General features: G+C 35.8%; 1 protein-coding gene across 2 annotated transcripts in view; it reads left to right on the top strand.

The window, feature by feature from the left end:
• The window catches only part of STXBP5 (syntaxin binding protein 5), a 204,918-nt gene that overhangs the window by 185,946 nt on the left and 5,925 nt on the right, over window positions 1-13,047 (top strand). For both annotated transcript variants that reach the window (XM_027850654.1, XM_027850655.1), the window contains one exon: window positions 3,222-3,387. In XM_027850654.1, the coding sequence (XP_027706455.1) occupies window positions 3,222-3,387 (166 nt within the window). The remainder of the gene's footprint in view (window positions 1-3,221; window positions 3,388-13,047) is intronic.

Below are 13,047 nucleotides of genomic sequence, written 5' to 3'. Positions count from 1 at the left end.
TAAATGTCTGTGGATTAATCTAAGTAATAATAATAATTCAAATTTATATAGCAATCTAGGGTTTATAAAGCACTGTTTAAAAAAAAATAGCTTCATAAGGTACATAGTGCAAATGTTAATCTCAAATTTACATGTAAAGAAATTGAGCAACCTATAAGTTAAGTACATTTTCTAAGGTATGCTTCACTTTCTATGTCCTAAATATGCCAGAAAATAAAATAGAAATATGTGGTGTGATAATGACCATTGTTGTTTTTAACTGTTGACAATAATGATTTACATTCTATAATATTTCTACAAACCTATTAAGTAGCTATGTTATTTCTACTAGCATAAGAGATATGATTTTGTGACTTAGTAGCTACATCTGAGGGAGCTGCCTGAGACATATTAAGTTAAGTGACTCTTCCAGGGTTATACAAGTACTGTCAAGGTGTGAGATTTGACTAACCCTAAGGCCGGCACTGTATGTGTTGTACCACGGTGACTCTATAACTGTAGTGTTGATATTCATTTTGTTCTTATGTGACTTCTGGCCTCCAAGTAATTAAATTCACTTTTCAGACTTTGACATGTAAGTAGTAAGCCTAATAAAATTTTTGAGGTAATTGAAACCTAAATAAGTTATAAAACACACTCATCTTTTACTCATTAAAAATGTCATAAGTACTTTCCCTCTTTAATTAAAAAATACCACTTCTAATAATGAATTAGTATTTAGAATTAGTGTTCTCTCACCTTCCTTTTAGCTTGTATACTTTAATGTAATTTTAGTATAATGATGGAACAAGGGAAAAAGAAAGCCAGGGTTTTTCAGAAGTATAAGACAGGGTAAGGGTTACAAAAAGGAAATGTAAAGAAAAACAAATCATAGAAAAGAAAGATTACCAAGCAGGGGGCAAGGTGGCTTATGAGCAATAATCACGCACGTTTATATAACACTTGAAAGCTTAAGTGCTTTTCCCACCAAAATAAGATAGAAAAATAAGATAGAAAATAAGATAGAAACTACTCTGGCATTTAAAGCCCTTTATAATCTGGCACTGTTAAACTTTCCAGGCTTATTTAACATTACTGTCCTCAGTACATTGTATATCCCAGTCAAATTGGATTACTTATTCTTCATACATGTTGTTCTTTCTCCCATCTCCATGCCTTTGAAGGAACACATTCCTTCCTGACCTTCACATCTTTGAATGCCTGCCTTCCTGTAATATTCATTTTGTCACTCCTTGTAGTAGGCCTATCCTGATATCCTGTCCACCACCCTTCCAGAAATTACTTTGCAGTGTGTGTGTATATGTACTTATATGTTCTAAAAGCCTTGCACATAGGAGGGACTTCATAAACACTTATTCAATGAATGAATGTGTCCTATGAAGTAGGTAAAGTGGAAGGATAATTTTGCTCATTTTACAGTTAAGGATCAGAGAGTTTTAGGAACTTATTCTATGACCATGGACAAGTAAGTTTAAAAACTGTGTTTGGGACCCAGAGTCTAGTCTTCCTTTCTATAGTATACTGTTGTACCTCCAAGCTTTGATGAGGAAATACCTATGAGGAAGATCTCAGTAGATGATGGAACAATTCTTCTTGAGCCTCAAATAATTCCACAAGAACTTTTTTTATAAAAACCTGTAAAGAAATGTAACTAAAATTCACCTAACCTAAAATCAGTCTTTAAGCCTTTAAGTGCCTACTGTATGCAAGTACTTGCTTAGCACTGAGGATACAAGAACAATGCAAAAGGCAGTCCCTGCGCTTGAACTCACAGTCTGCTGAGGGAGACAACATACAAACACCTATGTCCAAACAAACTAATATGGGATAAATAGGAAAATAATCAACACAAGGAAAGTCCTAGAATTAAAAGGGATTAGGAAAGACTTCCTGTAGAAGCCTATACAATGTAGAATTTTAACTGGTACTTCAAGGAAGCCAGGGAAACAGGCAACTAGAGATGAAGAGAGAGAGCATTCTGGGCATGGAGGACAGCCAATAAAAATATGCAGAGAGATGGGATGTCTTGTTCAAGGAATAGCCAGGAGGCCCTTGTCACTGAATCAAAGAGGACTTGATAGAGTGTAAGGTGTAACAAAACAGGAAAAGTAGGGGGGTAAGCTAATGAAGGGCTTTGGATGCCAAAGGATTTTGTATTTTATCCTAGAGGTGATAGAGAGCCATTGGAGTTTCTTGAGTTGGGGGAGGGGTGAGTGTGTGTGTGTGTGTGTGTGTGTGTGTGTGTGTGTGTGTGTGTGTGTGAGAGACATAAAACACCAAATATCAAATAGCTTGTCATTTACAAGCATTGACAAAGGAAAGTCATTTAAATTACTGGGAGCTGGAAAGTGTTTTACTTTTTTAAAAATATTAATGTGTTTTAATAAATATTGTATGACTACATGAATTACATCAGAATATATAAGGTACTATTTTAAAAAACAGAATTATCTTCTATCTATATGAGTAGTTAATAGCTTCAGTCCATTTCTGGAGGCATTTATAGCAGGCATTCTGCTAGAAGCTGAGGGATACAAATACACAAACAAGAAACTGTTCTTGCCCTGGACTTCCATTTCCAGGAAGGAAAAAAGTTTAGATGAGGGTGCCTTTAAATTATCCATCAGGCTCACTGTCTATGTAGACAGAAGTTATACAATAATAAAGTATAGCAACTGTACTAATGATGTTACCACATACTACTATAGTAATTGTAACTTCCTATTAAGTAATTAAAACTCCATTCCTCTTTCAAGAATAGAATCTTGAGGAATGCAATTAATGTTTATTACATAGAAGAATTTTTACTTTAGTACCAGTGACATACATACACATATATATATATATATACACATATATTTGTATGTGTGTGTGTATATATATATATATATATATATATATATATATAGTTGAAATCTCTATAGACTACCATCCAGAAATCAATGCTACTAGAGACAAGAATTTCTTTGTGATACCTAAGTAAAATGCCCATTAATGAATTAATCTTTGTTTCCCTCAGTACATCTGTTTTAGGGATTTCATCTTTAAAATTTTTTTTGGTTAATATTAATTGTGTTTCATATTTAAAGTTCAGGCTTACTAATGTTCTAGTTAATAGTGATAAAAAAAAGATGTTATAAACTGAAGTAAAAAACTAATCTTTTTCGAGACTACAGTCTACCCTTATTTATTATTAATAATGTTTTAATTCTTTTCTCAAGTTTGCCAAGTTTAAGGCCACTATTGGATGTGTATTACCTGCCACTTACCAACATGAGGATAGCAAGAACATTCTGCTTCACTAACAATGGACAAGCGTTGTATCTTGTCTCACCTACGGAAATTCAGAGACTCACCTATAGTCAAGAAACTTGTGAAAATCTCCAGGTAAATGGCAAAAACACCAGTTACTTTTTTTTTCTTTCTACTAGGATATTGAATGAAAGCAGAGCATTGCTATCTCAAATCTTATGCAAGCATGAGGGAATTTTAGAAAAAGGTTAATCTGTTATAATTGATCATTTGTTTATAATTTAATTTTGGCCCAAGCATTTTATCATATTTTTTACATTATCAAGAAGATCTCAAAAACTATCTCCAGAATCATTAGAATTGTTCAGATGAAAGTGAGAGGGCTCAATATGTGAATATCAATAAACTCAATTTTGGGGGCAAAAAGTATTATAAGTTATCCCTTTCCCATCCCCTCAAATGTCTGCATACAAAATACAAACATCTCCAGCCTTTAGTTAGGCTAGAATAATAATTCATCTATTATCTGACACTACCATCCCCCTTACCAGCCCTTATCACCTCACTCCTGGACTATTGCTATAGCCTGCTGGTTTGTCTTACTTTACACAAGTTTTTCCCCAAGTAATCATCTGTAAAATGCATCTTGCTTAAGCACTGGCCTGATTATGCCACACACCAACACCTGTCTTCCCAGTTAATCAACTCTAGTGGCTCCCTATTATCTTCAGGATCAAACAGAAAATCCTCCATTTGGTTTTTAAAGCCCTTCATAACCTGGCCCCTTCCTCCCTTTCCAGTCTTTTTACACCTTACTCTCCTCTGCATATTCTGAAAGCCAGTGACACTGGCCTCTTTGTTGTTGTTCCTTGAACCCGTCACTCCAGTCATCTGACTTTGAACATTTTCACTGGCCTTTGTGCATCTCTGCCTCTTAGCTTTCTTCAAGTCTCACCTACAGTCCCACCTTCTAGAATCCTTTCTCAGTCCTCCTTATTCTTAACACCTTTCCTCTGAGATTATTTCCCATATATATCCTGTATATAACTTCTTTGTACATAGTTGTTTACATGATGTCTTCCCCATTATACTATGTGCTTCTTGAGAGCAGGAATTGTTTTTTGCCTTTTTCTGTATCCCCAACACTTAGCACAGTGTCTGGCACTGGTGCTTCCTAAATGCTTATTGATCAATTGACTGATTTATGTTTTAGCCTCCTTAGGAAGACAACACAGGTCTCTATTAACTTTTCCTTGTTAACTGAATTTCCTCTTGGACCTTATTTTAAATCAGTACATACTTTTAAAGAATTCAGACTTGTTATTTTTTAGTCTCTCAGTTTTAGTTTTTTTTTAAATAATTTATTTATTTTTAGTTTTCAACATTCATTTCCATAAGGTTTTGAATTTTAAATTTTCTTCCACTCCCTTTTCTCTTCCTTCCCCAAGATGGCATACAATCTGATATAGGATCTATTTATACATTCATATTAAGCGTATTTTCCCATTAGTCATGATGTAAAGAACAATTGGAACTAATGGGAGAAACCACGAGAATGAGGCAATAAAACAAAATAACAAAGGAAAAGGAGAGCAAATAGTATGCTTCCATCTTCATTCGGACTCCATAGTTCTTTCTTTGGATGTGGATAACATTTTCCATCACAAGGCCTCTGGAAATGTCTTAGATCCTTGTATTGCCAGGAAGGGTTAAGTTTATCAGTATTAGTCATCACACAACATGGCTATTATTGTGTACAACGTTCTCTTGGTTCTGCTCACTTCACTCAGCATCAGACCATACAAGTCTTTCCAGGTTTTTCTGAAGTCAGCCTGTTTATCATTTCTTATAGCACAATAGTATTCCATCACATTCATATACCACATCTTGCTCAGCCATTCCCCAATTGATGGGCATCCTCTCAATTTCCAATTCGTTGCCACCACAAAAAAGAGCTGCTATAAATGTTTTTGTACATGTGGGTCCTTTTCCCATTTGTATGATCTCTTTGGGATATAGCCCTAGAAGTGCTTTGCTACATCAAAGGATATGCACAATTTTATAGCCTTTTGGGCATAGTTTGAAATTGCTCTCCAGAATGATTGGGTTAGTTCACAACTCTACCAACAATGCATTAGTGTTCCAATTTTCCCACATCTTCTCCAACATTTATCATTGTCCTGTTTTGTCATGTTAGCCAATCTGATAGGTGTGATGTTGTACCTCAGTGTCGTTTTGAATTGCATTTCTCTAATCAATAGTGATTTAGAAGATTTTTTCATATGACTATGGATAGCTTTAATTTCTTCCTCTGAAAACTGCCATTTATCAATTGGGGAATGCTCAGTCTTAGTTTTTAAATCCAGTAAGTATATAATTCTGTGTATATGTATGTATATGTACACATAGAGAGAAGTAAGAGGAGAGAAGAGGGTCGTATACTTCTCAAAGCACTTGCATGGAATGCTTCATCTTTTACCACGTAAGCTTCTTGTTCTGCTCACATAAGAGGGATGAAGTAAAGCACTATAAAGTCTATAATCATTAGAAAGCTCTAGTGGAAAATGTAAGCCATTTCTAATTATCATTATGTCATGAAATATTTTAAAGTGTTTATACTTGAATAGATTCAGAATTTAGGAAAGCTTAGAGGATCACATTATAGCACAAAATGTACTCTAATATCATTAGATTTCATTACCTACTCCAGTAGCAATGTAGGTTAGCTTTAGATTTTACTAAAAATATAATACTTCCAGGGATTCATTTCAATTAAACAAACATGAAAAATACAGTTTTGGAAGGTCCTGATCTGTAGTTACAAAGACAGAAATAAAACAGGAACTCACATTCTACTAAGAGATGCAACATGTACATATATAAGTAAATATAGGACAGTTAAAGGGAGGAGAAATCATTAACAACTAGGGTACTAGAGGAGGTTTCACAGAAGACTTAATACCTGAGATGAGCCTTGAAGGGAGATAAGGGTTCTTAGAGACAGAAAACATAAATACATAAATAAATAAATGAATAAAAGATTATTCTAGACATGGAGGAAAGTATGTAAGAATACAGAGAGGCTAGGGATGGAATTCCAAGTTTGAAGAATAGTCATTAGTACAGTTTAGCTAAAATGTAGATCGCATAAAAAGAAAGTAGTGTGAAATAGAGCTGAAAAAGTAGGTTGTAGATGGTCTTAAATACCAGAGTGAAGAGTTTGTATTTTATATTAGGCAATAAGGAGTATTTTGAGATGGGAAATGACATGCTTAGATCCATACCTCAGGAGGCATATTTTGGAAATTGGGTAGAGAATGATTTGGAGAGAAAAGGCACCAATTTTCTATGCAGCTGTTACAATAATCTAGGAGAGAAGAGATTAAAGCCAGAAGAGGAGAACAATTGGATGAGTACAGAGAAGAAGACATGTACCAGAGAAGGTATGCAATTAGAATTAGCAAAATTTGACAATAAGGAGTGCCTGAGAGGGAAGAATCAAAAATCATTTATGATGTGCATCTTGTACTCCATGAATGATGCCAGATAAAAATAAAATTGTCCCTTTCCCCAAGGAGTTACATTCTGTTGTGGGAGATGAGGTGTATACATTTAAGTGTGTACAAAATACTCATAAAATATATTTAAATAATGTAAATAATTCACAAACAGCTAGATCAGGACACTTCTCATGTAGGAGCTGAAATTTTAACTGAGTTTTGAAGGATTAGGAATTTTAAGGGTGGACATGAAGAAAAGAGTGCCTCCCAAGCCTGTAGGACAGCCTTTGCAAAGTCATGAACACAGGAAATGGAATGTCTTCTATAAAGAAAAACAAGGCCGCTTTGGATAGGCCACTAGTGTATAAAGAGGCATAATGTTTTATAAGCCTGAAAGAGTATGTTAGAGCAAGGTTATGAAGGGCTTTGCAGTACAGTTTGGCTAAAATGTAGATAGCATTAAAGGGCTTTAAATGCCCAATGGGGGTGTTTGCATTTGATCCTGAGAATAATAGGGAGCCACTGGAGTTTATTGATCAGGGGAATGGTATGATCAGATACATGCTTTAGGAATACCAATTTTGTAGCTGTGTGGAGTTTGGATTGAAGAGAGGAGAGACTTAAGGAAGGGAGACCAATTAATATTCTGTTGCAGTAGTCTAGGAAAAAATTATGAGTTTGAATCATGAGTAAAGGGATCAGGGATCAGGGAGGTAGAATCAACAAACTAGGAAGCTAATTGGATATGTGAGGGTAAAAGTAAGAAGTCCCAGACAACTGCAAGGTTTTGTGCTTGGGTGACTAGAAAGATGGTGGTTCTCTTGACAAAATTAGAGAAGTTTGGAAGAGAGGTTGGTTTAGGGAGAAAAGATGTTTTGTTTTGTTTTGGTTTGATTTGAACTGTCTAGAAGACAGACAGTTCATGATATTGAACCGAGACTGAAGAAAAACAGGGCTAGATATACTGATCTGGGAACCATCCGCATAGAAATAATAATTGAACTCAAAAGTTGATGAAGTCATCAAGAGAGAGAATAGATCCAGAAAAGAGCCTTTGGATACAAACGCATTTTGAAATGGAGGTGGGATATGGATGATGATCTACCAAAAGGAGTTTGAGAATTGGTAGTTAGGCAGGAAGGAGAATCAAGAAAAAATAATGTCACAAAAACTCAAGAATAGATAAAATCTAGGAAGAGAGAGCATTTGACATCATTTGCTACAAAGAGGTCAGGAAAAAACATGGATTGACTCCAAATTCATGCACCTGGATTATTAGAAAGATAGATCATCTAGTAAAATTTTAAAAAGTTTGGGAGAGCAAGAGGATGAGTTCTGTTTTGAGAACAGAACAAATGATAGAATTTTGAGTTTGAGGTGGGACATTTGTGGAGTAGAGTTTATGAGCAAGATATATTGAAGAATCATCTCCATAGGGCTAATATAATACATAGTAGCTGATGAGATCATAAAGAGAGAGAAATATTCTCTGAGAAGATGAGGCACAAGACAAAGTCTGGAAGTAAATCCACATTTAGAGAGTAGGAAATGGATGGTGAACCAGCAAAGGAATATGATAAAGAAGTGTTTGAATGGCTCAGAAAAGAACCAGAATCTGGAACCAGGATTCCAATATCATGGAAACAAGTGAAAGAGACAGTATCTAGGAGAAGATAGTGGTTAATAGTGTCATAAACTGTAGTTGGGTTAAGAATGATGAGGATAGAGGGAGGGCTATTGGATTTAACACTTCAGACATGCTTGGTAACCTTGGAGAGAAAGTTTTATTAGATTAGTGAGTCAAGAAGTCTAATTATAAGATGTTCCAAAGTAATCAGGCAATGAGGAAGTTGACTCCTAGGAAGCTGAGATTGACGGAGAAGTAAGATATAGGACAATAGTTTGATGAAATGGTACCATCAAATGAAGGTTTTTGTTGTTTATTTTTTTTAATGGGAAATTCCTAGGTATGTTTATAGGTAGTAGGGGAAAATATTGAAGATGAGAACTGTTGATCCCTGAGGCAAGCTTTCAGAGGTGATGAAATCAAGGATACATGTGAAGAAATTAGCCTTAACAAGGTAGAAGTTTACCTCTTCCTCAAAACCTACAGCAGAGTTAAGGATGGATGAGAATGCACATTGATGTTGACATGTGAAATAGTATAGATACAAGTAGCTAATAAAGAGGTAAATTCCTCTTCTGAGAAAGAAGGATGTGAAGGAGGTATAGGGTGCTTGAGAAGGAGAGTTTAAAAGACTTGCTGTGATAGTAAGAGGAGAATGTACTAGCTGAGATTATCTCAAATGAATTTGTAGTAGACCCTTTGTCACAGATGCATGTGACAAATTTCCCCAGTGATGTTTATCAATAAAGGGATAGATATGGAAAAGGGAAACGATAGGAGTGAATACAGGTTAAAGATTGGCAGTTTATGAATTATGGAAAGTCAAGAGATCAAGAGATTGAAGAGTAGGAGACAGTATATAATTTCAATGCTTAGTAATAAATTCAGGACTCCAAAAAGAGGAAATGAGGTAAAAGCAAGAAAAGTTTACATTTCAGTGAACCGAGCCTACTTGTAGTTATATGTACAAAGCTTTCCATCTTACATCTCCATGCCTTTGCATGAGCTATCCTTCATTCCTGCTATAAGGATGAGTCTCCATTGATTATTCCACTGCACTTAAAAGACTACTTCTTGATTAAATCAATCAACCACAAACAGTTGGGAACTGGGCCTATATACCAATTTGAATCAGCCTAGAAACTTAGCCACACTCTATCTAATAAACTTGCATAAAAAAGAGGAGCTATTTCAAAACCAGGTGAAGATTGTTAGGATCTTCAAGCAAAGAACAAAGAACAGGGTCATCGAGAAGTGATGCAGAAAGAACCAGCAAAAGGAGAAAGAGAAGATAGAACAGAACTATGGCAGAGAAGGGATCAAAGAGGGCCATAGGTCTATAGGCATCCCAGGGCAAAAGACTCAGGCTCATGCCACCAGGGTATCTTCCTACTCAATGATGGAGTTGTGGTCAACTCTTTTCCCTTTCTTCTCTTGTTCCACAGACAATAAGACATAATCTGATATTTTGTTTCCCAAACTTTTGTTGTAGCCTGAATTGCCTAAACCGTGAAGAAAATATAATTGAAAATTAAAAGTAGAGTGCCCAACTTCTGCTTAAATGTTAGGCATCTTCCTAACTAGGGGCTTGGAATGATTGTGATTAAATTCCTAACATTTCACCAAAATAGAAGAGGACAACCAATCCTTAGGAGTCATGGCCCCTGAGCTTAAAAGACCTAATCATTGTAGTAGAGTATTACAGTAGAAAGCAGTCCCTCCTCACCTATGACAGTTAAATTCTTATTTACTTTAGGGTCCACCTTAAGTGCTCCCCCCTATCCTTAGGCCTTTCTTGATCTGTATGCCATTCTCTCAAGTTATTGGTGCCTTTATCTTCCTGATATTACTTTGTTTTCACTTTCAGTATTTCCCATTTATTAATCTGTATATTCCAATAGGCATTTACTTTCTATGTGCACCACCATGTCAGTGAACCAAGCTTTTTGCCCATTCAAAGTCAGAGAGTAGATTGCGCTCATTAATTTGATTTACTGGATAAAATGATATGATGATAGATACTGGAGTGCACATAAGCAAATGTTGGTCCCTGAGGAGATACCAACTTCCCCAGGGAAGAAGTAAAATTGGGGCATATGGAAACAAGATCAGTTACTTCCCCTGTCCCTGAACAGTGGGACAAGAGGAGCATGTATCCTTAGGGAAATTTCAGATAAAACTATCTAAGTGTTTTGATTAGTGTCTTATACCTATTTCCAGAATGGTTGATCATTTTGCATATCAGAACTGCTATGGACCTCCACCATAGTTTCCTCTGGCTTTGTGTCCTGCTCAGATATAGCACACCATCTTTTGAGTACTGTGTGGAAGAAGTAGACTTAGAGTCAGGAAGATTTGGGTTCAAATTTTACCTCTGCCATAAGCTGCAAGTCACTTAACCTTTCAGTGCCCTTAGGCAAATCTCTGAGACTATAACTGAATATAAGCTCTGAAAGAGCTAGAAATGTAACCTTGCCATCCATGGATTAGGAAAGGAGTCAGTTGATCAGGGTCTTGACCCATATTATTCTCTGTGGTCTGATTATAACTAAAGCTTTCCATGTCTTATCACTCCAAACCCTGGTGTAAGCAGTAAACAGTGGAGAGAGAGTGTGCTGGCCAGATTTCTGACTCAGTAACACCCAGTAAACATAGAAAAAAGATCTATGTGGGTGAGCTTAGTCTTTGGCTTTGACCAGTTCTACATTTTTGTTGAAATGGCCAGGATGAAAGTGGTTGGCAAGTATCAGATTTTCAAATGAAGTAAAGCTGGAAGGGATAACTTATGTATTTGTTGGATGACCAGATCAAAATAAAAATGACACCTGACAGTTTTGTGTAGCATTTTAAGGTTTGTTTTAGCTGCACTACCATCCTATAGGTATTACAGATGTTAATCCCAATTTATAGATAAGGAAACTGACGCTCAGAGAAAGGTTAAGTAAATTTTCCATAGTCAAATAGGTAGTCAGTGTGACAAGGCATATCTTCCTAATTCCAAATTAGGTACTCTCCCTACAATATCACACTGCCTCTCCTTAATAAATCCAAAATGGGCTGGGACAATAGGCTGAATCTAAGATTAAATTAAATAGGGATAAATGTCAAGTCCTTCACTAATGTTTTGTTTTGTTTTGTTTTAAACTATACAGTAATACAGGCCTGCAGAACCTGCAGCTCTCCAAAGGAGAGCTTGTGAAAAATATACATCTACATTTGCAGTCTACATTTTTCGCAGGCTGCCCAAAATCCTTTGCTGTGCCTGTGGGCCGCAGATTGTACAGGCCTGTTGTAGCATAAGATAAGTTATATGTGGCTAGAGGGCTATCATTGTTTAGTGAAAAAAAGCACTGAAGATGAATCAAAGTAATCCTGGCACTTGGTCAAATCACCGCCTCTCTGTGCTTCAATTTATTGATCTGTAAAATGAAAGGGCTGGACCCAGTGGCTTTGAAGGTCCCTTCCAACTCTAAATCTGTGATTCAGTGTGAAAAAGTGTAGAAATTTTATTGGACTATAAAAATTAAATGTGAGTAAGTGGTATGAAGTGGATGTCCCAAAAGCTAACATCAATTTAGGCCGCAAGTGGCATAGAGCATAAGAAGTATAGGGTATTTGGTCTGCTCTACCTTACATTTGTCAGACCACTTATGTAATACTGTGTTTAAGTCTTGCTACTCTTTTTAAAGATAGTTCTTGGCAATCTGGAGTATGCCCAGGGGCTGGCAGCCAGGATCACCAGGGAACTCAAAAGCATGTATGTGAGGAAGGGTATATCTAGCCTGGAGAAGACGGCTTGTTGGCAGAGATATGGAGGAAATGGTAGCTATCATGAAATATTTGAAAGAATACCATAAAAGAGAAATTAGATATAAATCTCCTTGGCTTTGGAGGACAAAATTAGTCTTAGTTGCACTAAAAACAAATCTTGGATCACTTTCAGGTAGAACTTCCTAACAAAAGTTGTCTGAAAACAGAATGAGCTGTCTAGTAGACAGTAAGTTTCCTATCACTGGAGGGGTTCAATCAGAGCGTTGATGGTCACTTGTCAGAGAGATTGTACAGTGAATTCGTTTGTCGGATAAATAGTTGGATGAGATGATCTGTCTCCATGTTTAATTCCATCTCTGGGATTCTATATCAGGGTTATCCACTTTTATTTTTTACTCGTGTTACTTGAGTAAATAGATTTTTTTTTCTGTTTCTGTAGTCTTAAGTACTACAAGGTATGTTTTGTCCTTAAAGTATTTCCAACATAACTACTGGGAACAGCAAAGATAATATAGTGTGATATAGCTTCTCAGACCTCTCATAGGGTTGAGGCCCACAACAATGTCATGTATCTGAAATTATTGGAAAAAAAAGATTTTGCAAAACTAAAAGTTAAAAATGGAAACATTCTATTTTAATTTGAACTGTAGCCGTTTAAGCTAGTTATAAATCTAGCTTACTCATATTTATAGTTGTTGTTACTCATATTTATAATACTTGGAAAAGATTGAATAATCTTAAAATGAATTATACTTTATTATAATCTACTATATATTTACATTTTTATTTTAGAAATTGGCAGCAGCATATCCACTGAGCAGTATTAGTATTGACTTGTTGGAATTATAATATTTGGAAAGTCTTTTTATTCTTGTTTTACCCTGTCTTATGGAAATC

Source organism: Vombatus ursinus, unplaced genomic scaffold, assembly GCF_900497805.2.
Source record: "Vombatus ursinus unplaced genomic scaffold, bare-nosed wombat genome assembly UNPS02009132.1, whole genome shotgun sequence".
Lineage (NCBI taxonomy): Eukaryota > Metazoa > Chordata > Mammalia > Diprotodontia > Vombatidae > Vombatus > Vombatus ursinus.
This window is presented reverse-complemented; position numbering and strand designations above follow the sequence as displayed.